At 56.3% G+C, this 27,911-nt stretch overlaps 1 protein-coding gene across 1 annotated transcript; it reads left to right on the forward strand.

Moving 5' to 3' along the window:
• The first annotated feature begins 2,338 nt into the window (after positions 1-2,338).
• On the forward strand, positions 2,339-25,346 carry LOC142024615 (uncharacterized). Its single transcript, XM_075016751.1, has 9 exons — positions 2,339-2,758; positions 7,920-8,075; positions 10,075-10,100; positions 14,766-14,869; positions 16,013-16,176; positions 19,063-19,088; positions 19,460-19,565; positions 21,824-21,937; positions 24,702-25,346. The coding sequence occupies exons 1-8, from the start codon at positions 2,339-2,341 to the stop codon at positions 21,935-21,937; spliced, it is 1,116 nt and encodes a 371-aa protein (XP_074872852.1). The 3' UTR covers positions 24,702-25,346.
• The last annotated feature ends 2,565 nt before the right edge of the window (positions 25,347-27,911 follow it).

Genomic DNA, 27,911 nt, shown 5'->3' on the forward strand with positions numbered 1-27,911 from the left:
CCATTGATTTTCCCCTATCCACAGAGCCAGTTATCTCATCGTAGAAACTAATCAGATTGGTCAGGCACGACTTGCCCTTCATGAATCCATGCTGACTATTCCTGATCACTCTCCCCTCCTCCAAGTGCCTCAAAATGAGTTGACTCCCCGTCCTCTGCTGCCCCCGCTGAATTCTAACCCAGGGCCAGCAGCCCCTGGAACTGGTGCCAAGAATGACGTTTGAGCCAATTTTCATCAGCACACAAGGCGGGAGCCGAACCCTGCCCCTCCTCCCCCCTGCAGCCGGGAGCGTGCTCAGAGGCCGGCTGCCTGTGGACTAACAAAAGACCAGCTAATGCTACCAACCAGCCCTGAGCGGTAAAGCTCTGCACTTTTATGAATGAAGCAGTTGCAAGGAGGATTATCGGTGACTTTAAAAAGTATCGCTGGTGCTCGGAGTGTACAGAGAGGTCGAAAGGTCAAATTTCAGCACTCCGCTTTGGAAAGGTTGCTGACCCCTGGTCTAGCCCAACGGAGCAGGCGCTGAAGAGCAGGGCCTGAGAGGCAGAAAATAAACTGAAGAGAGTAGATTCATCCCAGACAACATCCTCACTCCAGCTGAGCCAGTGCGGGAGCAGAGGAAGTGTCAGGAGACCAAGGGGGCTGCCCTGGGCACCAACAAAGCACGAGGGTGGAGGAGATATCAGGTGCTGTGGGGCGGAAAGCAAAGTCCCGTGGGGACTCCTGGGCTAAGCGGGAAAAGGCTGAGCTCACACTTTCCCATGAACATGTTTTCATTGGGAAACCGTCTTTTCAACACAATCCACATCTTCAAGGAACACTTGTCGTCCTCGGAAGCCCTCTGATTTTCAGCAGAACCTTGGAAAGCTGAAACCGAAGTATTTTGGAACACGTCCTGATTTTAGGCTTTCGCTGACTTGCTTGTGCTTTTGCCACAGGTCTCAAGTTCGCCTGGGTTCATGCATTTTTTTTTCCATGAAAAAAAATCAGTCTTCTACTGGAAAAGGTGGCAAGGGAGAACCACATTTTCTGACCATCTCCAATGAGAAGAGCACAGGGTGAGCGAAAAAGTCCCTCTGTGAGAGTAGCCCAAAGCAGATAGAGGAGACACCAGGGCAATTGGAGATTCCAGGCAAGGAAGAAACCACAGAGACGGCGTGTGCTGGATATTAGGATTTTAGGAAAAACTACTTCACCAGGAGGGTGGTGAAGCACTGGAATGCGTTGCCTAGAGAGGTGGTGGATTCTCCATCCCTCGAGGTTTTTAAGTCCCGGCTGGACAAAGTCCTGGCTGGGATGATTTAATGGGGGTTGACCCTGCCTGAAGCAGGGGGCTGGACTAGATAACCTCCTGAGGTCCCTAGATTCTGTGCTTCTAAGTGAGGGGAGACAAGGGCGGCCCTGAGCTAAGAGCAGAGGGCTGGCGGCTTTGAAGCAACACCTGTAGGGGCCCATTTCCAGGTGTTCAAGAGTTGGTGGTTTGTTTTTGCTCATCACACCAATAGTTATTGTGGGGTGACGCGGAGACACACCAGGAACGGAGCATTTCCTGCATTGTAACGGCTGTGTCTGCAGGGCTGAAGCCCCCACGCCACTCAGCTGCAGGGAGCCGAGGCTTCTGCTGTGCAGCAGCTGTTTTAGCTCCTGCTTGACAAAGATTTGTGTAGGTGAGTCTGCGGGACGTGCATCTCTTGGGGACATGTAGGACGCTGGGTTTGACGTGTTCAAGCTCTGAGCCATTGTCCAGCTCTACGGACCTTCAGCTCAGGTAGCTGGCGGCAGGAGGGCTGGGTCCCAGCCAGCACACCCTGCAGATGCTCACATTAACGGGACCGCCGTTGTGGACCTGCTGGTGGATTGCGGAGAAAACCAGGTCCAGTGAAACTTGGCAGTCCCGTCTGACCTTGAAGCAGAGCCCTCGTCTGAGTTGGGTGGACCTTGTCAAGCTTTCTGCAGGGCTGCTGGAAATGCTTTGAACCTCTTCTTCATGGGCAGCCAGGCCGTTTTCAACAGCAGTTTAGGGATAAGGTGGCTCTTGTGTTGAAAACTGCTGGAAAAAAGGGTTGATTTTCCTACCACAGACAGGCCAGCTTGCTCCTCCGCATACCCTGGGGAAGGAGCTCTCAGTGATATGGGGAGAAGCTTGTGTACACTGCTAGGAGGGCAAAGGTTCAGTGTCTTGGGAGCAGCTTCCTGGAATGGGACTAAAGGAAACACAGCAGAGGCATTTGGTCTGACATGTCTTTGAGGAGCGAGGCGCCTTCCTGCTGTGAGACGCACACACTGCGGGGTGCGCAGGGGTGATGAGGAACTCGTTTGTCCTCTCTTAACAAGGACCATGGCAACTGCACACCCTGTGCAAGTGAATAAAGCTGAGCTGACTTGTTCCATCTGTTTGGATTTATTTCGAGACCCTGTGACTACGGAGTGTGGACACAGCTTCTGCCGAGACTGTATCACGCAGCTCTGCGAGGAAGGGAAGATCACCGTCGTCTGTCCTCACTGCAGGAGCATGTTCCACAGGAAGAACTTGAAGCCAAACAGGGAGCTGAAGAATATCGTGGACTCGGTGAGGCAGTTGTCAGCATTACAAGAAGAGGAAGAATCCGGAAGAGTCACCAGCTGTGAGAAACACAACGAGCCTCTGAAGCTCTACTGTAAAAACGACCAACGCCCCATCTGTGTGATCTGCAGAGAGTCCGTGAGTCACCGTGCCCACGCGGTGGTTCCCATCGAGGAGGCTGTCCAGGAGTACAGGGTAGGGAACGTGCACTTTCTTTCACTGGTGATCCATAGTAGCACGTGGGAGATGCACCCGCCCATGTGCCCCCTGGCTAAAATTCTGATTGCTGACTGGGGAGGGAGCCCCCACAAGCCCCCACCCTGCTCCTCTGGGTGGCCAAGGTGCAGTGGCCTGTGCTTTCTTCGTTCATCCCGCTTCAGGCTCGACCGTGTTTCCCCCACTAACGCACAGGGCCGTGTGTCCAGGCGGGGAGGGCAGGGATCTGTGTGTGCAAACACAGGCAAGCCTGGTACCGTCACCCCAGTGAGCATTCACAGGCACCAGCGGAGATTTCACCGCCCAACCCTTTAGTGTGCAAAGATACGATCTGCGACGCACAGAAGCAGGGAGCTGCGTGACCCGATTCGGGGGCTGAGCGTGATTCAGGATTCCCATGTTCTGGGCTGGTGGAACCCACACAGGTCACCGGCCCGTGCAGCGGTACCTAGACTGCTCATAGAGGGAGAGGCTGAGTCTGCTCTACAGCCATAGCTGGGACTCAGCCGGCCTTTAGCTCAACTTGCAAAGGCTCCTACGCTAAGCTCCAGGGGTCTAAACGCCAAGTCTGCATTCGGGCGGTTCTGCCACCCTGCTCTCTGGCGATCTTTGGCTCTGGGGCCGTGTCTGGGCTACAGGGGTTTGTTGGCAGACGTTTGCGTCAGAAGACATCTTCCGGCAAAAATTCCGTCCCCGGGTTTCAGCCGGGCCGCCAGCCGGATAAAAAGAGTGATCCGCTCTGTGGGCAGAGAGCGGCCGGTCTGCTCAGCCGCCCCGTGGGTAAAACGGCCGCCCAGAAGCACAGCAGTCAGGGTTGTGCGTTGCCCCAGAGGCCTTTCCTGTTGGCAGAGGGCCCCCCCCAGAACGTCCAGATCGGCGTTCTGCCGACAGCTGTCCATTGACAGCGGCTTTCTTCCTTGTGGTGAGGGGGGTACAGCTGCTAACAGAAGCGCTGCCTTATGTCGACTTACTGCCAACGGAGCACGCTTGGAAACCCGGACGCTCCGTGGGTTTTGATGGCAAAACGGCCGTTTTGTCGACAAATCCCTCTAATCTAGCCATAGCCGGTGTCCGGAGGCAGGGAGATTTCCCTCTCCCACGTGCACGTCCTGAGGCTAACCCAACCACGCTGGCAAAGTGCGTTGTTAGCACGGCCAGACAGAGGTAACAGCTGCTCTTTGGCAATAACTTGGCTGTCTCCACGGTGCACACGCTGCTTTGAAATAAATTCCACATCGTGGGGGCATGATTTTGAAAGTGGAAAACCTCACGGCAGGAGGAATCGCGCCTGTTTCAGAACAGGTGCTGTTAAGACACGGGCGAGCGCTTATTTTGAAATAAGCCCTGTTTGCTGCCTTAACAGCCCCCGTTGCTAAATCTCCAGGGCCATCCTCGCCAACTTCCAGATAGCTGGGAGCAGGCTCAGGGACAGAGAGCTCCTGGTACCCCCCAGCCCAGCCACTACTCAGCCCTTGGGCTGGGGAGTCACAGGCCAGCTCCCCAGGGCCAGGCTGGGCTGGGCTGTCACTCCCTGCCCTGGAGTTTGTGCGAACTCGTGAATTTTGCTATTTAAAGGCAGGAGAGAATGTGGGAGCTGAGCCGAAAGGGGCGCGGCCAGGCTGGCAGAAAGCAGAGGGTTTTCCGCAAGACAGTTTCCTGTTCCACACGCTGAGCCGGGTGGAATAAACCTCGGGCACTTGAATGGGGCAGAAATGGGATTCCAAGCGTCCCAGCAGCCCCTGCTGAAGTGCGTGTGTGTGGGGGGGGTGCATGTCCAGAGTCCCAGGCCTGTGTCTTCCCAGCCTCCCAGGGAGGGAGCCTGTGAGGCCGCAGCTTTAGCGGTTGGGGGTGGTTGGCGACACGAGCTGTTTTTTGGTTAAGCCACAGGCGGCCGGGCTTCGCGCAAGCTCCCCGCTGCAGAGGGGAGGGCCCCCCGGGCCAGGCTGGAGGACCTCGATGTGCGCCTCAAGGCATCACTTGCAATGCAAGGGGGTGCTCATAGGCCCTGGGGGATGGTCCCACGGTGACCCATTGCCATATTCCCAGCTGTGCCAACGAGAAGTCCTGCGGCACCTCATAGGCTCACAGATTTTCTGGAGCGTCCGCTTTCTGACGAAGTGGGTCTCTGCCCACGGGCGCTTATGCTTCAATGAATCTGTCGGTCTCCGAGGTGCCACAGGGCGTCTTGTGGTTTGCGCAGACACAGACTAACCCGGCTCCCCCGCTGATACTTATCTCCTGCTTCAGCATCCAAATAGGAACTAGGAAGCGTGAGCCCCTCCCTGCCCGTAATATCCTGGCCCCTTGAGCCCAAGCATGTAGCAGGTTTGGGGGCGCCTGGGTTGCTGCTGTTGGGAGGAGGAATGGGTGATAGGAATCAGCTGTTTCTTTGGTGCCATCCTGTTCATTACAAGTGCTGGGCGCAAAGTTCCGTCTCCCTGAAGGCAGCAGGAGCACGCGACGTCCTGCAATCCCTGTTCACGCTGCTCTCACACCCCCATCTCCCGCCAGCCCTGTGCCTCGGGGAGCCGTGGCCGTTCGGTCCCTCTCAAGCCCACGCTCAAAAGAGTCTCTCCCCCACTGGCAGGCTCTCTCACTGACCTGTACACGCCAAAGGCCAGAAGGGATCCTCAGGGTTATCCAGCCTGCACCCCTGCCTATTGCAGGCCACAGCAGCTCTTCCACTCATGCCACTCGCCATCAGTTACAGCCTATCACCCGTTCACTCTAGTTCACGCCACCCTGCGACCGCCCACCCCGGCTTCCTGCCTCGCTCACACGCGAAGCTTGCCACTCCCGTCCCATTCAGGGACCCCTTCAGCCCGCGTGGCTTAGTTTCTCATTTGGCCTTCCACGAGGTCTGGTGCCTTGGGCCACGGCTTCTGTTTTTCCAGTAATCCCACTACACAAAGGGACTTTAAGAACAACAAGAAGTCCTGTGGCTCCTTTTCGACGAACAGAGATTTTGGAGCATGAGCTTTCGTGGGCAAAGACGGCTCTTTGCCCATGAAAGCATGTGCGCCAAAATCTCTGTTCGTCTATAAGGTGCCACATGACTTCTTGTTGTTCTCGAAGGTACAGACTAACACATTCACCTCTCTCAGAATCCTAGGGCTAGAAGGGACCTCAGGAGGTCATCTAGTCCAGCCCTTTTTTTCAAGCACAATCAACCCCAAGTAAGTCATCCCAGCCAAAACCTTGTCAAGCTGGGACTCAAAAACCTCGAGGGATGGAGAATCCACCACCTCTCTAGGCAACGCATTCCAGTGCTTCACCACCCTCCTGGGGAAGGAGTTTTTCCTGATATCCAACCTACACCTTTCCCTCTTCAACTTCTGACCATCGCTCCTTGTTCTGCCATCTGACACCACTGAGAACAGTTTCTCACCCTCCTCTTTAGAGCTCCCCTTCAGGAAGCTGAAGGCTGCTATTAAATCACCCCTCACTCTTCTCTTCTGTAAACTAAACAAGCCCAAATCCCTCAGCCTATCCTCATAGGTCTTGTGCTCCAGACCCTTAACCATTTTTGTTGCCCTTCGCTGAACCTGCTCCAGCGCATCCACATCCTTTTATACCGGGGGACACAAAACTGGACGCAATATTCCAGATGTGGCCTCACCAGTGCCAAACAGAGGGGAACAAGGAGGATGATCCAGGGAACTATAGGCCGGTCAGTCTTACATCAGTCCCCGGAAAAATCATGGGGGGGCTCCTCAGGGAAGTCATTTTGAGGCACTTGGAGGAGGGGAGAGTGATCAGGAATAGTCAGCCTGGATTCATGAAGCCGGCAAGTCGTGCCTGACCAATCTGATTAGTTTCTACGATGAGATAACTGGCCCTGTGGATAGGGGAAAATCAATGGATGTGATTTATCTTGACTTTAGCAAAGCTTTTGATACGGTCTCCCACAATATTCTTGTCAGCAAGTTAAAGGAAAGTGGATTGGATAAATGGACGGTAAGAGGGATAGAAAGCTGGCTAGAAGGTTGGGCCCAGCGGGTTGTGATCAACGACTCGATGTCGGGATGGCGGTCGGTTTCTAGTGGAGTTCCCCAAGGTTCGGTTCTGGGTCCTGTTCTGTTCAACAGATTTATCAATGACCTGGATGAGGGGTTAAACTGCACCCTCAGCAAGTTTGTGGATGACACTAAGCTAGGAGGAGAGGCAGATAGGCTGGAGGGTAGGGACAGGGTCCAGAGTGACTTCGACAAATTGGAAGACTGGGCCGCAAGAAATCTGATGAGGTTCAATAAGGACAAGTGCAGAGTCCTGCACTTGGGCCGGAAGAATCCCAAGCATTGCTACAGGCTGGGGTCAGACTGGCTCGGTAGTAGCTCTGCAGAAAAGGACCTGGGAGTTGTAGTGGACGAAAAGCTGGACATGAGTCAACAGTGTGCCGTTGTATACAAGAAGGCTAATGGCATATTAGGTTGCATCAAGAGGAGCATTGCCAGTAGATCCAGAGAAGTGATTACTCCTTTTTATTCGGCTTTGGTGAGGCCACATCTGGAGTACTGTGTCCAGTTCTGGGCCCCCAATTATAGGAAGGATGTGGACTCCTTAGAGAGGTCCAGTGGAGGGTGACCAAAATAATTAGGGGGCTGGAGCATATGACCTATGAAGGAAGGTTGAGGGAAATGGGACTGTTTAGTCTGCAGAAGAGAAGACTGAGGGGGGACTTGAAAACAGCCTTCAACTTACCGAAGGGAGGCTGCAAAGAGGCTGGAGAGAGGCTGCTCACAGTGGTCACGGATGGCAGAACACGGAACAATGGTCTCAAGTTGCGGCTGGGAAGGTCCAGGTTGAACATTAGGAAAAGCTTTTTCCCTAGGAGGGCGGTGAAGCGTTGGAATGTTCCGCCCAGGGAAGCAGTGGAGTCTCCACCCCGGGAGGTGTTTAAGTCTCGGCTCGGCAAAGCCCTGGCGGGGCTGATCTGATGGGTTTGGCCCTGCTGAGGGCAGGGAGCTGGCCTGGATGGCTTTTTAGAGAGCACTGACGGGGAAGGCCTATGATGAGACGTGGGCCTCTTCTGTAGACAGAGATGCTTTTGGGAAATCTCTGTCGACAGTGACTTCTGCAGACAGAACTCTGTAGCATAGTCCCAGCTCATGTGTTTTTGCTTTCACGTGTCTTCCCGAAGGATAAGATAAGAGAGAACCTGGAAGCAGCTGAGTCCACCTATGAGAAGCTGTTCCAGCTTGTGGAGGAGGACGGGAAGCACCTTCCGCAGAGCGCGCGAGAAGAGGAGCATGAGAGGCTGAGGAGACTGACGGACAAAGTAAAAACAGGTTTAAAGGTAAACTCCGCTCGGGGGAGATCAGGGGAGAAGCAGCTGGCACTGACTTCGGTGTGGGCTCGCCTGCCGTCTGACTCCAAAGGGCAACACAATAAGGAGGAGCGAAAGGTTTCCCCCAGGGAGTGAAGAGCGTGCGGCTCTCTCCCTTGGAACGGCCGGCAGCTGCACGCAGATTTACGGCCCCTGCGAATTATCCTCTGCCGTCCAAGGCTGGGCTATTGTTCTGATTATAAGATGCACTGGGGGGGGGGGCGCAATATGCCGCGGTTATGAAGAAGACGGTAGAAAAGCATTTAGCATTGGCTCACACACACACACACACACACACACACACACACACACACACACACACACACACACACACACACACACACACACACACACACACACACACACACAGAGTCTTGCCAGGTGATGGGTTCCTTATCGGTCTGCCTGCCAAGGATTTCCCTGTTAAGCCAAGCTGGTTGCCTACCATATTTGCACACCGAGATGGTTTGTTCCTGTGCCTTCAGTAAGACTCATTTAAAATACTGCCAGTTCTCCTGAACTCCTTTCCCCTTCACATTAGCTTCCCAGAGGACCCTGCCCAGCAGTTCTCTCAGGGAGTCGGTCTGCTCTTCTGAAATCAAGGGTCTGCTCCCCGTCCTTCCTATTGTCAGGAGCCTGAAATCTACCAGCGCACGGTCGCTGCAGCCCAGGTTGCCACCCACTTCTGTTTCTCCTACTAGTTCTTCCCCGTGTGAGCAGCAGGTCGCAGGAGCAGAGAGACAATAGCAGCGTTGAACTGAACAGCGAGTTACTTTTAGCAAACACTCCTCACGCTCTTCTACAACGTGTAGCTGAAGTCTGGGCTCAACACCCGTGACAGGCGAACTAGTCCGACGTTGTCCTCGTCAGAGAGAAGTAGACTAGAATGTTGCACAGCCCCACCTGGGGCGGAGGAAACACCCGGCTGGAAGGGCAGTCCCGGGCGTGCTGTTTATACGCTTGAGGGCCAGATTTGCTCCAGAGCGCCCATTGAGAACCGCAGAGCCTTCTCGTGCCCCTTCCTACTCGCCCACTGAGAACAAACGGGAGGTGGAAAGGGACCGAGGGGTTCTGGTGGATGAAAGGCTGGATATGAGTAAACAGTGCGCCCTTGTAGCCAAGAAGGCTAACGGCACCCTGGGGTGCATTAGGAGGAGCATTTCGAGCAGATCTAGAGAAGTGATTATTCCTCTTTATTCGGCACTGGTGAGGCCACATCTGGAATATTGTGTCCAGTTTTGGGCCCCCCAGTATAAAAAGGATGTGGATTTGCTGGAGCAGGTTCAGCGGAGGGCAACAAAAATGATTAAGGGTCTGGAGCACAAGACCTATGAGGAGAGGCTGAGGGATTTGGGCTTGTTTAGTTTACAGAAGAGAAGACTTAGAGGTGATTTAATAGCAGCCTTCCACTTCCTGAAGGGGAGCTCTAAAGAGGAGGGTGAGAAACTGTTCTCAGTGGTGTCAGGTGGCAGAACAAGGAGCAATGGTCTGAAGGTGAAGAGGGAGAGGTGTAGGTTAGATATTAGGAAATCTACTTCCCCAGGAGGGTGGTGAAGCACTGGAATGCGTTGCCTAGAGAGGTGGTGGATTCTCCATCCCTTGAGGTTTTTAAGTCCCGGCTGGACAAGGTCCTGGCTGGGATGACTTAGTGGGGGTTGATCCTGCTTGAAGCAGGGGGCTGGACTCGATGACCCCCTGATGTCCCTTCCAGCCCTGTGATTCTGTGATTCTGATTCTGTATCTGGCTGTCCTGAGCAACCCAGGAAGGCCGTGTCTAAGAACCTCCGGCGGGAGGTCACCCAATACGACTGCACTGCATGGCTAAAGTGAAGTTCTCGCCGTGAGAGGCGACGAGGAAGGTTCTGCAGTCATTTCTGTAGATCGGGCTGTAGAAGAAATGCCCCCGTCGGCCGTGTAACGCCCGCTGCAGAAGGGAACCTCAGTGCTCTTTTTCCATCTTGCCTTCCAGGTGAACCCAGAGAGAACCCGACCAAGGTGAGTGTGTGACGTTCAGTGTGCTGGGGGTCCCTGTACACAACACTATGAAGGACCGTCCGAGATGTGAGATCTCCATTTTCCCTCTGTTCTGCTGGCATCTGGAGTCATCTTGGATTAGAAAGGGCCACGGAGGGGATGTAGGTTTGGGGTGTCTGAACCATCCCAGACAGGTGACTCCAGCCTAACGTCGGAAAACCTGCCGCCAAGGAGATTCCACAACCTCCTGAGGCCTCTGTTCCGGAGTCCTGCTTTTCGTGCAGCCGGGAGGGTTTCCCTGCGATGCTACCAGAGTTTGCTCTGGCGCAGTTTGCCCCCCGCTGCCTCGTGACCTCCCCTCCGTGGCCAGAGGGAACAACGTTCCTTCATTTTTACGGCAGCCTTTCACGTACGTGAAGACTGGTTTTATGCCCCCGGTTCATCTCCTCTTCCCCACCCTTCCCGTGCTGTGATCTACCTCCCCGGGGCACAGCCTGGAAGAGGGGTGCCCCCGACCCCCTCTGTCTCGCCAGGTGCCTGGGCTCTCGCACACTGTGATCCTGTGTCCAGCTACAGAGCCCTCCCAGTCCCCCCACGCACACAAACCCACAGGCAGGGACCCACCCAGCAGCAGGAACACAAAGAAGAGCTATGCTGAAGCTCGGCAGCCTAGGCCCCCAGACCTGGCCCGGTCTAAGGCATGGCCAGTGTATGTGTATTACCCCGTCCACCACCTCCCTCAGCGTGGACAGGACACGCACAGCTGTCTGCTAAGTGAGCTGGGAGTTTCCCTGCACTGCTCAGCCACGCCGTTTGCAGGTACGCAATAGACAGCAGCTTTATTAGCGGCCGATGCCCGAACAGAAGCAAGCTGACGGCTCGCCTGGGCCCTGCAGTCTGTTGGTTTTGGCTCTGTGTGAAAATGGCCGTGCCTCATTTAAAGCAGAGCTGCAGGCTGCGGGTTCCAGTCTGCAGGCTGCCTTAGGGAGAAAGGACGACCCCAGCCCTCTCTCACTGCAGCACCTTGGGGCCAGGCGGGAGGCACCTCTCCCTGGCTGCTGCAGCTCCAGAAGGCGCAGACGGGGAAGAGGTGCACGTTCCTCGGCTGGGGCAGGTCCAGGTTCGTCTGCCCCCTGCACCGCCAAGCCAGAGTGAGGAACGCCAGAGACGGCGCACTTTCCCCTCACTCCCTGACGAAGGGGGACGATCAGCAGCGTCCCTCTACGAGCCGGGGATGGGGGAAAGCTGCCGCTTCCCACCGTCTCTACTGGGGGTTGGGAGGCTGAGGCTGGGGTCGCTCTGGCCAGGGGAGGGGCACCCCCAGCCAGTTGCCTTCACTCACCTGATGCATCTGTCTCTCTTCCGTATGGTTTTAAGAGAAGAAATCCCACTCTGGGCACATCCATCGTCCTGGCACGGCCCAACCCTGACCCAGCTCTAAGTTCTGATCCGAGGAAGCTGCGTACGGAATTTGGTGGCCGTAGGATGGGCTCTGGGGCCCCTGGCCTGGGCAGACAGGATACTGGGGTAGATGGACCTTCGGTCTGACCCAGCAATGGCTGTTCTCATGTTCTTAGGATAAATCATAATTACCAGAGAACCCGCTGCAGCTCTGCTCACCCGCGGAAGCTGGTCTCGTAAAAGGTTGTAGACAGAAACTTGTAATACACATCCAAAGCTTAGGGGCCGGGCTCTGCGCTGGCCGGCGGAGGGGCTGGGGCCGGCACAGTGCAGGGGGCCTCTACTGGGGGTCTGGACTGGGCCCTGCGCTGGCCGGCAGAGGGGCTGGGGCCGGCACAGTGGTGGTGGTGGTAAAACCTTGTCCGGACGGAAAGATGGACAGACCGCAAAAATGTTCGATATCCCCACAATAAATCTGGGGCTACAAGGGTGTTCCTTTGGGGCAGCGAGTGTGACACGTACCCAGTTCTTTCCTATGCGGGGGTGACCAGAACTGGATACAGAACTGCAGGTGAGGCCAAGCCAGTAACACGTAGGGTGGTATTTCCCTCGCTTTTCATACTCTGCCTCTGTTAGTGCAGCCTACAGGGGCATTTTCTGCTTTGCAACTGCACTGAGTTGCTGACTCATGTTCCGGTTGTGCTCCGGCCCAACTCCGAGCCCCTTCTCGGCAGTGCAGCTGCTACCACAGTCTTAAACAGCAAACTAAGGAACGGGAAAGTGCTGAAACGTCTGATAAACCAAACCAGAGAGCTGCTGTGGTGACCTGCGGTAGCCAGCTACCCGGGGCTGTCGACCCCCAGTTCCAGGGCGGTGGCAGAGGTTTTGCTGCGTGGTGGGTTCTCGCTGTGTGCTGCCCGAGCTCTGCACAGACAGCTGGACTCGCAGACTTTGCGTGAGCCGCCCCACGACCACACCACCCATTAAGGGACAAAGGGACCTCCAGGCCAGGTTTCTTGCGGCCAATGCAGAGAAATAGCACCTGGGAGAGTTTCCCAGGCTACTCAGACGCGGATGCCCGTCCTAATGGACACAACCCACCGAGTGGCAGGGTCTTTCATTCCCCCTGGTGTGGACAAAGATAATTCTTCTGAGCCGCATTTTATGCCCTTAGCCAAACGAGCTTGACATAATTACTGCCCCCACATGGCTGGTTATTACCCAGAACTCTGCCCGTGTTGGCTGGGGTGGAACATTTTTGTTATATACTGTCATCCTGCCCTTCTGCTTCTGAGGAGTCAGTGGGTTTCTGTCACTCCTGCAAAATACTTTTGCACCACTCTTATTACCGGACTGGTCTGGTACTAGTCAATATTGGAATGCTTGTGTGAGTTACTTTGGGCTTGGCGTTTCTTTAAAATGTGCAGTCTTGCGATATTAGCCCTGTTCTTGCCAACTTCTGCCTTATATCAAGCTTCTAATCCATATGCTTCAGGCTCTCTTCCTAAGAGACAGAGAACAGCTCTCAACTCCTATATTCATAATACCGTACCTGATCATGGGAAGAATTCAAAATTATAATCTGCAAATAGATGCTAGGTGTTTGAGAGAGTTTGTCTGTCTGTCTGATCAAGAACTTTTCCTAAGCGGTAAGAGCTAGGACCAACAAATTTGGTAGACAGCTTCCTCTTCAAGGGGATGGTCGAGCCAGGACAAGGGGCTGTGCCTGGAATGGGATTGCTTCTCTCAAAATCATACAGAAGAGGGACAGAATCACCAAAAGGACAGTCCTGAGAATTGACACAGCAGCGAATGTTGGAAGAGACTGAACCAAGGAGAGCCAGAAAATAGGATGAGCCTGGAACAGACTTGCTTCTCAGTAAAACTTACAGGAAAGAGACAAGAGAGGCATTTGGGGCAGGGCCCTGTTTCGGCCCGGCTAAATCAACGGTGACGGTTTGAAAACTAGAAGCAAACGTTATTGGAAACTAAAATGACTTTTCTGTTCAAACATAGGGAATGACAAGAGTTTTGGGGGACTAAAAAATACAGTTGCTGGAATTCCCTTTTAAAGCGTACTGAAAATTTAACCGGTAAAATGGAACGATCCCTATTTTTACCTGCTTGTAGAACACCTCATCCCGATTTCTCGATCTCTACCAGACGCCCGCCACATGGCTACTGTTCTTTGCCCTTGTTAGCCTTACCTGCATACACTCCACTGCCTCCTGCGGCTCAGAGCAAGCACACGCAGACAACACAAATATCTCCCCATCCCGAACCCCAGTGTGCTGGTTCTCCGCTCCTGGGAACGGTCCCTCCCGGGCTCTGCCATGTCACTTAAACCACCATTTCCTTCAGATACCACGTTCGTCTATTCACCTCCCGTTTGAACCACTCCGGTTCAGCGCTCTCTTATCTGTAACCCAGCATGACTTCGGTTAGCTGGACGACCACCTATGGGGGTGGCCAAGTTTCCCGTGGTCCCATAAAGTTTGTTTCCAGCCACCGGTCCTGGCTCTCAGTGTTCTGTGCTGGCGTTGGGTGTAATTTACCCCTAAATGTCTTCTAAGAGCTCAGCAAGCAGTGGGAGTGTTGGTAATGCTGATAGACACTAGTGACTTCCCACGGTCCGGCAAATTCTCTCATCCAGCGCCCGTCAAGTCCCAAGGGAGCTGGACGAGAGAGGTTCGACCTGCACGTGGCCTCTCCACCAAAGTGAACTCCAGGCAAACTCCCTGCTTGTTTCTTTTCTGTTCATGGCTTGCTCGATTTGCAGCTGGCTGCTCTTTGTGAATCTGCTGTCTCAAAGCAGTCGTTCCAGCTCAGAGCCTCCCTGGTTCACATTCCCGTCTGCTGCTCAAGGCCCCCCTGGAACAAAGCCCATCTTATACAGAAAGCAACCAACACGCGCAGAGCTGAACGGTCCCAGCAATTGGCACAAAAACCTGGCCCAGCAAACGGTCACATCAGACAGACACTCAGGAGGGAGGCGTCTAACTCACGCAAGGGAGGAAAAACCATTGAAGCGTTTGAAATGGGCTGCACTCCTGTGAGCTGTTGTGCTGCTGCGTGATAAAGCGCTCGGTTAACGATTACAATGATTGTGACAGAGAGGTGGCCGTGTTAGCCTGCACCCCACTAAAACAAAGCTGCAGAACTGCAGCGCTTCGAGGATGAACAAAATGATTTCCTTGGTGCTGAGCTTTCGTGGGGCAGACCCACTTCTGCAGCCCCATGTCTTTTCCAAAGCTGACGCTGGATTAAAAGGATTGTTGTGTTCAGGTTTAAAAGCCGGACGCTTCTGCCGCTGCCCCCTAAGCCTGAGCTGAAAAGCTGCTCTCCTGGAACGTGTATTGCCATGGGGCCAGAGACCCAGGAACACAAAGGTAACCGGCAGGTTCTGATGCCAGCACCTAGGGATGCTGGTGTCTACGGAGGCTCTAGGGCTGATCGGCTCCCAGGTGGGGCGATGCGTAGGGGGATGCAACGGGGGTGGGGGGTGTCACGTGCATGCCCAGTGGCTGCCCCTCCCCTGCCCTCGCGATCAGTGCAGCAGGTTGCCCCCTGGAATCCCTCTCACCAGTCGTCCCTGCCTGGGACCAACACACCAGGGTCCACGTGACCGGCCGGAAGACCTCAGTCACTCGACTCAGCCATCCCCGCACTGGCCCGTGCGGTCACGTCCAGGGAAACGGCCTGAAGCAGGTCCCCCGACTCAGCCTCCGGCGTCTCCCCAGCACGCAGCCGGCCTGCGCGCTGTGACGCTGCTGGGTTCGGGGTCTCAGCCCCTCCCAGGAAATGCCCATTCCTAGACACCGTCCCTTTTCCGCGTCCTCGTTCTCCGATGAGCGCTTTCATTGGCGCCAGCTTGCCCAGCCACAGGAGCCTGGGAAGAGGGGTGAAACCCCGGCCCGACGGTCCCAGCTCTGAGTCCTTTCAATGCGTATTCCTTGTGCGGCTGCGCCCGCCGCTGATTCCTTCCCTTCCTGTAGTGAACGGGACTGCCGTACGGTTTTCACATGTGCCCAGCTGCGATACCGAAGACCTGGTGTTCACAGAGCCGTAGGACGCTAGCCCTGGAAGGGACCTCAAGAGGTCACCGGCTCTGGTCCCTGCCCTCATGGCAGGGCCAAACACCAGCGAGGCCATCCCAGATAGACACTCAGCCAACCTGTGCTTAAGTATCTCCCAGGGAAGTCCCAGGGGCTGGCTGAGTTGAGTACCTCATCAGAACTGGGGGGGGACGGGCGTGTCTTCACCCAGATATAATAATGTTCCAGGGTGCGTGCTGGTAGGTCTCCAGGCGGTTTCACTCCCTCTCCAGTGCCCGTCAAACAGACTCGAAGAAGCCAGGGTGAAAATGACTCACCGAGAGAGTGGGTCTGAGGGGTGGGGAGGTTGGTAGCTGCGCTGCCGGTGATGGGGTCTCGCCAGAGAAGCTCCGGGCGGGATGGGTGATGGGGCTGGGGTTCTTCACAGCAGAGAAGAGTCTGTAAGTAACCCCCCGCCCCCGGTGCATTTACCCGCAGAGAGCGAGAAGAGCGGCGAGTCAGTGGCGGCGAAAGAGGAGGAGGGAAGTCACGTCGTTCAGATCTGGGCGGAGGCTCCTGACCCCAAATACGGCCTCGCCCAGGCATCGCTGGACCCAACAGTGCACTACATCCCCAACACAACAGAGGATGCTGAGGACAAGGTACAAATAACAGTGGGGTGCAAAGGCTCCCTGGGACCCGCCCTCGGGGCCTGGCTGGAGCCCGGGTGCCAGTCAGAAGCTTCACCCTGGCCTGCCCAGCCTTTTTATCCGGCCCGTGCTGGGGAGGGGCAAGGCGGCAGGGCTTGGACAGAGCGGGAGGGGAGGAGCAGAGGCAGGGAAGGGGCGGGTCGTGGGCAGAGTCAGTCCCCGGCCCCGCCGGTCACCTCGCGGCAGTGACAATGCCAGTGGGAGGGGTTCTGTTAGCGGCGGCTCCCCACCCCATCATGGGCGATAGCTCGGGCGGCGGGAGAAGCCCGTCCAAGGACATAGCGCCGTGCGTGTCAGACTGTAGCTCGGGCCAACTTCCGCCGGGGCAGTTCCCCTCGGAAACGTTTTGCCCCGTTCTCCGGCACTGACCCTTTTGACATCAGAGTCGGACATTGCCTACAAGCTCGGCTGCAGGGGTTCTCTTGGGACGGTCTGTGGCCTGCTGCACACGGGAAGCCAGAGGAGACAATCAGAATTGTCCCTCCGGCCTAGACCTCTAAGCAGTTTAGCTTCCGCTCCAGCTAGGTATGAAAGACCAGCCCTCGGACGGGCTTTCTGTCTGCACCGAGTTCCCCTGTGCGTAAATCTGATGAGGTTCAATAAGGACAGAGTCCTGCACTTGGGCCGGAAGAATCCCAAGCGTTGTTACAGGTGGGGTCTGACCGGCGCGGTCGTAGTTTTGCAGAAAAGGACCTGGGAGTTGTAGTGGACGAGAAGCTGGATGTGAGTCAACAGTGTGTCGTTGTAGCCAAGAAAGCTAATGGCACATTAGGGTTGTTGCATCAAGGGGAGCGTTGCCAGTAGATCCAGAGAAGTGATTATTCCTCTTTATACGGCTTTGGGGAGGCCACATCTGGAGGACTGTGTCCTGTTCTGGGCCCCCAGTTATAGGAAGGATGTGGATACACTGGAGAGGGTCCGGCGGAGGGCGACCAAAACAATTAGGGGGCTGGAGCGTGTGACTTATGAAGAAAGGTTGAGGGAACTGGGACTGTTTAGTCTGCAGAAGAGAAGACTGAGGGGGGACTTGATAACAGCCTTCGACTGACTGAAGGGAGGCTGCAAAGAGGCTGGAGAGAGGCTGTTCACAGTGGTCACCGATGGCAGAACACGGAACGATGGTCTCACGTTGCGGCTGGGAAGGTCCAGGTTGAACATCAGGAAAACCTTTTTCCCTAGGAGGGTGGTGAAGCACTGGAATGGTCCGCCCAGGGAAGTAGTGGAGTCTCCATCACTGGAGGTGTTTAAGTCTCACCTGGACAAAGCCCTGGCGGGGCTGATCTGATGGGGTTGGTCCTGCTTAGAGCAGGGGGCTGGACTCGATGGCTTTTTTAGGTCTCTTCCAGCTCTATGGTTCTACGATTCTATGAAGGAACTCAGTCCTGACCCCACCCCACTGCCGTTGCCCAGGTTTGGGGTTGGGCAAAGAGGAAGTTTGCACTCGCTGTGGGTCCAGTGGTACGCGGGGAGATCCCTTGCCCTTGGGATGTTCAGTGGGGCAGAGGAACCTGGCCCTTGGTGGCTCCGGGCCTGCGCTGCAGTCAGAAGGGGCGGGGGGAAGCCTGGGGGGAGACAGTAGGAAATAGGTTGAATCTTGGGGCAAACGTCCTAGCGGTAAGACCAGCAGGAGGCTGGAACAGAGGCCTTGGGAGGTTGTAGAAGCTCCTTCACTGAAGGGTTTCCGAAGGAGGCTGGAGCCCTCTGTCTGGAAAGGCTCAGGCCCAGCCAGCCCTGCACCCTGCTAGACTTGGTGACCCTTGAGGTTCCTTCCACGATTCTCAGACCTGCCCTGAGCCCCGTGACGTGTCAGGGCAGCATTTTCTCTGTGGGGCGTGTGACTGTAGTGAACATAGAATCAGCTGGGCCCCTGCACGGTTCTCAGCGCGCTCCTCTGGCTGCGTGAGGAGACGCAATTGTTGCTAAGGATCGGGGAGGTGCTCACAGTTGCTGACCGGCCCAGGACTGTCCAACAGGCACAAGGTAAAAGAGCAAAACAAGCCAAAACTACAGTCCCCCCTCCTCCATCCGGTCCCTGTGGCCACCAAGTCAACAAGGAACCCCCAAGAGGGACAGCCACCAGGTGAGCGCCCCAGGGCGGGCAGGCACAGAGCAGCAGGCAAACATGGTCCCCCGACCTCAGCCCCCTGTACCGACCCAGTCAACACGTAACCCCCAGCCATGCACCCCTCTCCGGTCACAGCACTACCCAGCTGGAGCGCCTCAGGGCGATGGGTAGGAAGGGAGCCCAACGGCCAGGGAGCCGACCTGGAGCATTGGGCTTCTCCTCCCTGGCCCTGGGGACTAGCCAGCCACGGGCTCCAGCAGGAAATTCCAAACGAGCCAGTTACAGCACCGGGGAGGGCCAGACACGAGGAACAAGCGGCCGGAAGGAACGACAAGCCCGGGCTGCTTACAACAAGCAGAATTCAGCTCAAAGCTCCCGAAAGTTGGGGAATCGGACACGTAGAAACTTGACTCCGAATTGCCGGGATTTTTACGACCGTTTACTAACGTTGCTCTTGCGAGGAACTTTTCTGAACGGGGGGTGATCTTTGTGCTGGGCGGTCATCCTGAGACCGGCGTGCACCGGCATCCCCATGCGCAGGTCCGTGTAAATGGGAAATGGTGACTTTTATCAATGCCGGCGGCACGTGGAAAATCCAGCGCCGCCGGCCACCTTCCCGCTCAGCCGTGATCAGACGTCCTCCCTGTGGGAGGGGTGGGGGATGGCACCAGGGAATCACTTCTCCCGGGCAGAGTTGACACAAGGCCCCGGCCAGCGCGTGGAACGTTCTGCTAGAATGGAACTGATCCTTTTTCTTTCCGTTTCCCGTCCAGGTGGATGTGAGGTCCCTCACGAGCAGGTGGGTTGGGGAATTGTCCTGCAGTGTGCCGGGGAGCTCTCCCCCCACCCCCTCCAAGCTCCACCACCACCACCGAGTTTTGATGGAGCGCCCCAGACCACAGCTCCCTCCATCCCACCCCAGTTCTGTTCCCCATTGGTATGGGGAAGTTTAACCTTTGATTAGAGGCTACTGGCGAAGGTGGAGCATGAACAGACGGGGCTGGAAATAGATGTTCTATTAACGGCCTGGGCCGTTTGGAGCTGCCGTCCCGGCTGTCTCTTATGTCCCCATACGCTCACTCAGACAGCCGCTCAAAGGCCCTGGGCTTCCCCGGTGACGCCGGCGCCTCTGTCGAGCAGCCAGTGATGATGTTCAATGATGTGTTTTAGGTTTGAAAGCTTGTCGTCTCCGACCCGGTCAGTGGGCTGTACGAGGAGGAGCCCGACTGTGGCGGAGAGAAGGATGCAGAGCGAACTGAGTCACAGGCTCAAGCAGGTAAGACGGGTGCCCGGCTCTGTGGGAAGGGACAGTTGCCTTCACTCTAGTGCCTAGATTGGGTAGGAGAACATGGCCAGCCGGAGCAAGTCGCAGCTGCATGGAGGTAGAGGCAGGGTCCCAGCCCCGGTGAGAACATGCAGGTTTGGCCTCCTTGGCCCAGCACCCTCAGGATCTGAGCAGTCCCAGACCAGGGCCGGTCAGTGCCCCCCTCCGCTGGCTTCCAGGTTCTGCTCCTGGGCTCCCCTTCCAGCCGCCACCCAAGACTTTTTGGTTCCCCACAGCTCCAAGCCTGCTGCTCCCCAGCCACCCACTCCACACCCTGGCTGTGGCTAGGACTGGCCACAGGCCAGCCACTTCCCTGCCCCGGACATGATCCCCCAGCCTCAGCTGCCGGCCACCTGGGCGCTCTGGTCCCACAGCATCTCTGCCCCAGCCAAACCACGGCTGTTGAGGGACCAGAAGGTCCTGGATTTGAGAGCTTCAGCCTGTATCACTGCACGGGTGCTGGTCCTTCAATTCATTAAGGCCTGACTGCCTGATTGCAAAGTTTGCGTACCTGAGCCAGTCCTCTGATGTACGGCGAGCCTGTCCCTGCTGGGAGTGAAAGGCTGGTCCCACACCAGAGGCTCTCTCTCGGGCCGGAATTCAGGGTCTGTCTGTCTCAAGAGCCTCAGCTGCGGCCACCCCACCGAGGCGTCTGCACCTCTGCCTCCGGGCATCCGAATGAAAAGCAGCGTCTGGAGTGGGGACAGCTCAGAGCGGATTTAGCTACCACAGATCAGGAAAGGGATCTTGGAGTTATAGTGGATAGTTCTCTGAACACATCCACGCAGTGTGCAGCGGCAGTCAGTGAAGCAAATAGGATGTTAGGAATTATTAAAAAAGGGATAGAAAATAAGATGAAGAATATCTTACTTCCCCTATATAAAACTATGGTACGCCCACATCTTGAGTACTGCGTGCAGATGTGGTCTCCTCACCTCAAAAAAGATATATTGGCATTAGAAAAGGTTCAGAAAAGGGCGACTAAGATGATTAAGGGTTTGGAACGGGTCCCGCATGAGGAGAGGCTAGAGAGACTGGGGCTTTTGAGTCTAGAAAAGAGGAGACTGAGGGGCGATACGATAGAGGTATATAAAATCATGAATGGTGTGGAGAAAGTGAATACAGGGAAGTTATTGACTTGTTCCCATAATACAAGAACTAGAGGACACCAAATGAGATTAATGGGTAGCAGGTTCAAAACTAATAAAAGAAAGTTTTTCTCCACACAGCGCACAGTCAATCTGTGGAACTCCTCGCCAGAGGACGCTGTGAGGGCCAGGACTCTAACAGAGTTTAAAAAAGAGCTCGATAAATATTTGGAGGTTAGGTGCATAGATGGCTATTAGCAAGGGGTAAGGTATGGTGCCTTTTGTCGAAGGCGGGAGGTGGATGGCAGGAGACAAATCGCTTGATCATTGTCTTCGGTTCACCTCCTCTGGGGCACCTGGCACTGGCTGCTGTCGGCAGACAGGATACTGGGCTAGATGGACCTTTGGTCTGACCCAGTACGGCCGTTCTTATTCCTCAGAGGCGGGTGGTCAGGGAGCGGGGCATGGACTTCTCCCTCACGAAGCCGGCCCGAAAGCTCAGTGAGAGCGCCTGGGGCAGGCAGAAAGGGCCGCTGTGTAGGAGAGAGCTCTTGTGTGGGACAGGCTGCCTTCTGGAGAGGCCCGTTCCCACAGCTGTTTGTGTGTGTGGAATAAACGCTGTTAAGCGCACCCAGGCGTGCGCCACGGTACACCGTCGGCACACACGCAGCCTGCGGGTGCTCGGACAACCAGCTGGAGGTACCTGCGTTTCTCTGGAGGGCCGCCCGAGTGCTCGGTCAACAGGGAAGACGGGTCACAAACCCCAGGACATTTCTGATTCGTCAGCCGCTCTGCTGCGCCCCTCTAGCCGGGTTTCCCCGGGGCGGCGCGTGCTCCGGAGACGGCTCCCACCGCTGCCCCAGCCCAAGCGCTCGGTGGTGTCTGAAGGCGGAGGCAGGGGTGTTTGTTTTCGTGTAGGTCTGGGCCATACGCAGCCGACCTCTGCAGCCTACGGAGCGGTCCAGAATTCTAGGGGGGTCAGCGGGCCGGGCTGTGTGAGGGGGGTAGATCCCACCGAGAGGCAGGCGTTGGAAGCCCCTCGTGCGTGGCAGCAAGAAGGGACGATGCTGCAGGCCTGAGCAATGGGGGTAAATGACCCCCCCCGGTTCCTGTCACACGCAGAGAGGGGACGTCCAGAGTCTGAGGAAGAAAAAGGAGCTGCAGGCTGAGCCCCCGGGGAAGCCAACCCGGCCGAGCTTCCAGCGCTCGAACTCTGCCTCCCTCGTGGATATGTAGGTAGGTACGTCAAGCTCCTGCGGGGAGCTCAGCTGGCCTGCCGGCCCTGTCCATGAGCGTCTGCTCTGAGTCACCACGCGGAGGCCAACGCTGCCTGCTCGGCGTTTGCTCAGCCGGCCCAGCGCCCATGGGGCGGCGGAGGAATTACCGGGTGAAGCCTGTTCTCAGCCTGGGCAAGGCGAGTCGGACGGGAGTCAGGACAGCTCAGTGACCTTCTGGCCTCACGTAAAGCGGTGCCAGGGTAGAACGGTCCCCATGGGACGGTCCCTTGCCCACGTCGGGTGACGCCTGGGGCACTGCCGCCCTCGGGCCTCCGGGTCCCAGGGTTGCCCGGCTGGCCTCATTCAGGTCCCAGTCCTCTTCCGCCAGCCCCGGCTCCACTCCGTCCTCGCGGGTGGCCAACGGGTGGGTCCAGGCCAGGTTTGACAACCAGGGGTGAGGGTGGGACCGCCCTGTGCCCCAGGATCTGGCCCACAACACTGAGGAGGGTCCAACTCACGGGCTGTGCACCCGATCAGGATCTGCCCTCCCTGACCCTGGCGTCAGCCTGGCAGAGCCCCTTAAGTTTCCTCCACTCCTGCTCCTGGGGGTGGGTGTGGCCCCTTGAGGCCAGAGCTTCCACCATACGGCTGTAGACAGCCGCCCTCCTGCGTTGGGTGCAGAGATCTGCAGGATGGCCTCATCCCGCCCCCCAGACCCCCAACTCTTATGGGCTCGGGCAGGCTCCTGGGGAGCCGGCGGTGGAGGGCAGCTCAGAGCTCTCAAGCTGGCTCATTTTGGGCCATGAGGGAGCTGAGACAAGTTGCTGGGCGTGGGGCAGCTGCTGCAAGCCCCCCTGTTGCCCTCTGCTGTGCCTTTGAGGGCTGGGGGGGCGGCGGGGGAGTCATGGAGTTTTTCTGCCTGTGGCTAGAGCGGTCAGCAGGGGACCCTGGGAAGGGCTGGAGGCCGCTTAGTTTGCGTTAGTCCTCGACTGTTTCAAACCCAGCGCGATTCCTCCGGCACTGAGGGTTTCCAGCTCGGAAATAACACACCTGCTATTTCAAATGGATTTCAAAGCAGCCCTTGCGTACAGTAGATGACTGTGGCCCAGATTTGGTCAACCTTGAACCTCTGGGGCCACGGTCAAGGTAACTGACCCCTCTAGGGCGGCAGGAAATGATATTCCCCTTCTCGCCCCTGGGAGCTGGAGTTCCTGTCCTGCCTCCAGACTTTTCTTCCGGAGGGCAAAGGGGTCCGGGTGAAGGCTCAGGCGTCCCTACAGGCAGAAGAATCCAGTGGTGGCCAGTCTCAGGGCGTGTAAACAGCTACAGGGGTCTCTGCTCGAACGGCAAGACCGACACACTGGTGGTTGATCTTCCGCGGTTGGATTTAGGAAGCCTAGTGGGGCCCATTACTCCTGGCAGGCGCACAGAATAAGGGGAGTATCGGAGCCGACGGCAGCACCCGGGCACTTTGGTTTAGACCCACCCCTTGGCCTCCCAGGGTGGTGACGAAAATCGATTTAAGAGACATCGACTCCACTGCACAATCCTCGTAGCTGAGGCTGCGTGTCTTAAATCAGTTTCATCCCCCAGCGCAGCCCTGGCCTTCTGTGCCCCACCATCTCCCCTTCAGGAAGGGGGATGTTTTAGGGGTGCCGAGAACTCAGAGCGAGGGGACAAAGTCGACTTCCTGCCTGCGGCAGAGCCTCTAAGCAGGGCCCGCAAGCTGAGGGTGGATGTCCGGCTCAGTCACAAAGGTTCCCACCTGTCTCAGGGTCCTTCTCTCTTCAGGCAACTCGTCCACGCTTCACACAGAGCTGGAAGGGACCTCATCCATTCCAGTCCCCTGCCCTCTCGGCAGGGCCGAGCACCAGCCCTGACGGACATCTTTTAATCTATTAGCCCCAGATTCCTAACTGGCCTCTCTCAAGGACTGAGCTCAGAGCCCCAGGTTTAACAGGCCAACGCTCAAACCACTGAGCTATCCCGCCCCCCTCACGGCAGTGCCTTCTTAGCTGCCCCCCTTTCCTGTGCCACCACCTGGGCCAAAGCCTTGCCGAGGATTGCTCTTCTGCGCCTTTGCAGCCGGGTTTTCCCGCGGCGGCGCGTGCTCCAGAGATGTCTCCCAAACACTGACCCAGCCCAAACGATCAGCGGTCTCTGAGGGGCGGAGGAAGGGCCCCGGGGGGAAGAGAATGGGTGGGATGCAGTTCAGCTGGTCAGAAGACCAGGGCGACGTGGCTGGCTCATGCTCTGCGGCACTTACCGGACAAAAGCAAGGCCGGGGTAGCAGCTGCAGTTTGCACGGTCCGAGCCCCAGGGTTTGCGTCATCTGAATGTTGCACCATGAGATCTGGACAGCGTCAAACAAAGCCCCAGGGAGGGGCCCACTGATCCCTGGGGCAGGAGTTTATTATTGTGTTAGAGACTTTCCTTCGCCTATTTAATGGGAAGGGCGTTGCTAGCGCTCACATTGCTGTGATCAGAATCACAGAGCTGGAAGGGACCTCAGGAGGTCATCGAGTCCAGCCTCCTGCTTCAGGCAGCATCAACCCCCACTAAGTCATCCCAGCCAGGACCTTGTCCAGCCAGGACTGGACCCACCCTGGTGTTTTTCACTGGAGCCTCTCGCGTGTTTCCCTCCCAAGCGCTGGGAAATTCTGCACGGGGATGCTCCACGGATCAGCTCTCAAACCAGGGCATTTCCCGCTCCTGAAATGACCACGCCGTTCTCCAGCTCTGATTCTAGTGACTGACTTTCTCTCTCTCTCTCCCCCCTGCAGTGGACGTGGCCCTGGATCCAGCCACCCGCCACCCCCAACGCGCCCTGCCTGTGGATGGGAAAAGCGAGATGCCCAGACACGTGGCAGGACCTGCCCAGCAACCCGGAGAGAGTCGATGCTTCTGTGTCTCTCCTAGGAGCTGAGGGCTTCGCCGCCGGGAGACGTGACTGGGTGGGGAAGGTGGGGCCGAAGGGTGTTGGGATCACCAGCCCCTTTGTTAGGAGGCAGGGAGGGATCCCCGTCAAACCGAGAGGGGGATTTGGACTCTCACCTCCACTGAGGCACTTGCAGAAGACGCCCCCGGAGACTGGAGCTGGTCCCAGCGATGCACAGCGGGGAGGTGAGACTTTACAAGGCTGAGAACACACCTCTCATCTCCCCGCTTAACGCAGAGCGGTTCCCTTTTTGCGCCCGGCGGCTAAAGGAGGCGCCATCCAGCTCTGCCCCAGCCCGACGCCAACACTTTGCTGGACCCACGGAGCAACTTAAACCAGAAACACCAACTTGGACAGCTCAGCCATAAACAGCCCCACCAATGGGGCAGGGAGGCGGGGAGCTCCTGGGGCCCTGGCCGCTGCTGTGGTAGCTCTGGAGAAAGCTTCTCCTGACTGGAAGGCGCTTGGCCAAGGCGTGAACCCTCCTCACTTCAGACACCGACCCGTCAATAAACCAATCCTAACAATCCGCATCAGCGTTTCCATTGGTGCTTCCCCCACCGACTCAGTGGGGCTGAAGACACAGCCACTCTTCAGCCCCGGGGCTGGCGAGGCAGGGCTGGAACCCCCTGGCCCGGTGGAGGTGACCACCCCATCTCCTGCCTTTACCCAGCAACGACTATGCCGCATGAGTCAGGGTGAACTTACCGACTCAGGCTATTGGGCCACACTGCCCCATAGGTCAGTCGTTTCAGCCGGCGTGCCGGGAGAGCTGGCCAAGTGTGCCGGGAAATTTCAGCAGTTTCCCTGCCCTTTGGCTCTGCAAGGGTCCCCGCGTGAGCTGGGGATCACAGCTGGTGCAGGGTTCACCCGGAAACTCCCATGATTTCTGGTACTCGGCACCAACGGGTAACGTGGCGTCGGCGGCTACTGAAATGGAAATGTTACCAGGCCGGGTATGTTTTTATGTGAATTTCCTCACGGACCACCTGCTCCTGTCTCACTGGTAACTTTACCTGTACCTCTGGCCAGTCCTTCTTGGCGGTTAGTGTGTGTGTGCGCTGCAAAAGCTAAGCGTCTAAAGCCATGCAAGCCCAGTGGATAGGGGTTTGTAACCCACCCCCAATTCCTCCGGTTCACACGGCACACTCCTTGCATCCCTCACCAGACACCACAGGGGCAGGAGAAGCTGAAGCAGGAGCCTCCTCACGTTCCCCTTCGGTCCTTCTTCTTGTTCACCTGTAGAGACATTAACAGCAACGAAGGGTCCTGTGGCACCTTATAGACTAACAGAAAACTTTTGAGCATGAGCTTTCGTGAGCACAGACTCACTTCATCAGTTGCAGATGTAGACACATTGTCAGTACTCGCAGGCGCAGGTTCAAACAGTTTGAACTGGTTCTGATGCCTCCAGAAGGTTCCCATCTCCCCCCAGCCTTTGCACGTGTATGAGTCGTTCAAAGGACCCGCACGGGGCCTCACCACCTTGATTGTAAATTCACAGAATCACAGAATCGTAGGGCTGGAAGGGACCTCAGGAGGTCGTCTAGTCCAGCCCCCGCCTAAAGCAGGATCAACCCCCACTAAAATCATCCCAGCCAGGACCTCGTCAAGCCGGGACTTAAAAAACTCCAGGGATGGAGATTCCACCACCTCTCTGGGCAACGCATTCCCTTAACCTCAAGGTAGATGCGGCCCATTACCAGATCACCAGCTTTAAGTGGAGGCTTCTCCAGGCCACTGTTATTATCTAACTGGCTTTGGTTCTCCCTTGCCGGCGTATATCGTTCTTTTAATTCCATCTCCAGCGCCTGAGCGTATTTCTGCGACGTATCTGCAAAGAGCCCTGACCCATCAGCGGGCATCGCAAGGCATTCTCACGGCCCTTCCTGGCAGTAACTTACAGGGTGTAACTGAGGCAGTCGCTTTGGGCTGCGCCTTTGTTAGGGCTGCTTTCGCTGCCCTCGTCACCATTCCTGAGCTTTTGGGGAGGTGCGGTCCGTGCAACCTTTGTTTAATTCCCAATTACCTCATGTGCCTCTTTCATCACGCGGCCCTTGAAATGTCTTCTCTGAGCTGAGTCAACTGAAAGCAGCAGACCCCATCTAGGCACTACCTCCTCTGCTAAGACGCCAGCCGCCGTCACAGCAGTGCAGGTTTTAGTGGGGAATGCCTCTACCCAGCTGGACAATTGCCGGGATGCACTTATATCCCCCGCTTTCATAGAACACTAGGACTGGAAGGGACCTCGAGAGGCCATCGAGTCCAGCCCCCTGCCTCGATGGCAGGACCAAGTACTGTCTAAACCATCCCTGATGGACACTTATCTAACCTGTTCTTAAATATCTCCAGCGATGGAGATTCCACAACCTCCCTTGGCAATTTATTCCACTGTTTGGCCACCGTGACAGTTAGGAACTTTTTCCTAATGTCCAACCTAAACCTCCCTTGCTGCAGTTTAAGCCCGTTGCCTCTTGTTCTATCCTCAGAGGCCAAGAAGAACAAGTTTTCTCCCTCCTCCTTAGGACACCCTTTTAGCTACCTGAAAACCACTACCGTGTCTCCCCTCAATCTTCTCTTTTCTAAACTAAACAAGCCCAATTCTTTCAGCCTTTCTTCATAGCTCACATTCTCTAGACCTTTAATCATTCTTGTTGCTCTTTTCTGGACCCTCTCTACTTTCTCCACATCTTTTTTGCACTGCGGTGCCCAGAACTGGACACAACGCTCCAGCTGAGGCCTAACCAGCGCAGAGCAGAGCGGGAGAATGACTTCTCCTGTCTTGTTCACAACACACCTGTTAATGCAGCCCAGACTCATGTTTGCTTTTTTTTGCAACAGCATCACACTGTTGACTCATATTTAACTTGTGGTCCACGATAACCCCCTAGATCCCTTTCTGCTGTACCCATTCCTAGGCAGTCCTTTCCCCATTCTGTATGTGTGAAACTGATTGTTCCTTCCCAAGTGGAGCACTTTGCATTTGTCCTTATTAAACTTCATCCTGTTTAGCTCAGACCATTTCTCCAGTTTGTCCAGATCCTTTTGAATTATG

This window comes from Carettochelys insculpta, chromosome 22 (assembly GCF_033958435.1).
Source record: "Carettochelys insculpta isolate YL-2023 chromosome 22, ASM3395843v1, whole genome shotgun sequence".
In the NCBI taxonomy this organism is placed as follows: domain Eukaryota; kingdom Metazoa; phylum Chordata; order Testudines; family Carettochelyidae; genus Carettochelys; species Carettochelys insculpta.

Excerpts from the sequence above, each read along its gene's own strand:
- LOC142024615 (XM_075016751.1), top strand. The coding sequence starts at position 2,339 with ATGGCAACTGCACACCCTGTGCAAGTGAATAAAGCTGAGCTGACTTGT. Across the intron at positions 10,101-14,765 it reads CCAGAGAGAACCCGACCAAG|GTTTAAAAGCCGGACGCTTC; the intron begins GTGAGTGTGTGA and ends TGTTGTGTTCAG. Across the intron at positions 19,089-19,459 it reads GTGAGGTCCCTCACGAGCAG|GTTTGAAAGCTTGTCGTCTC; the intron begins GTGGGTTGGGGA and ends GATGTGTTTTAG.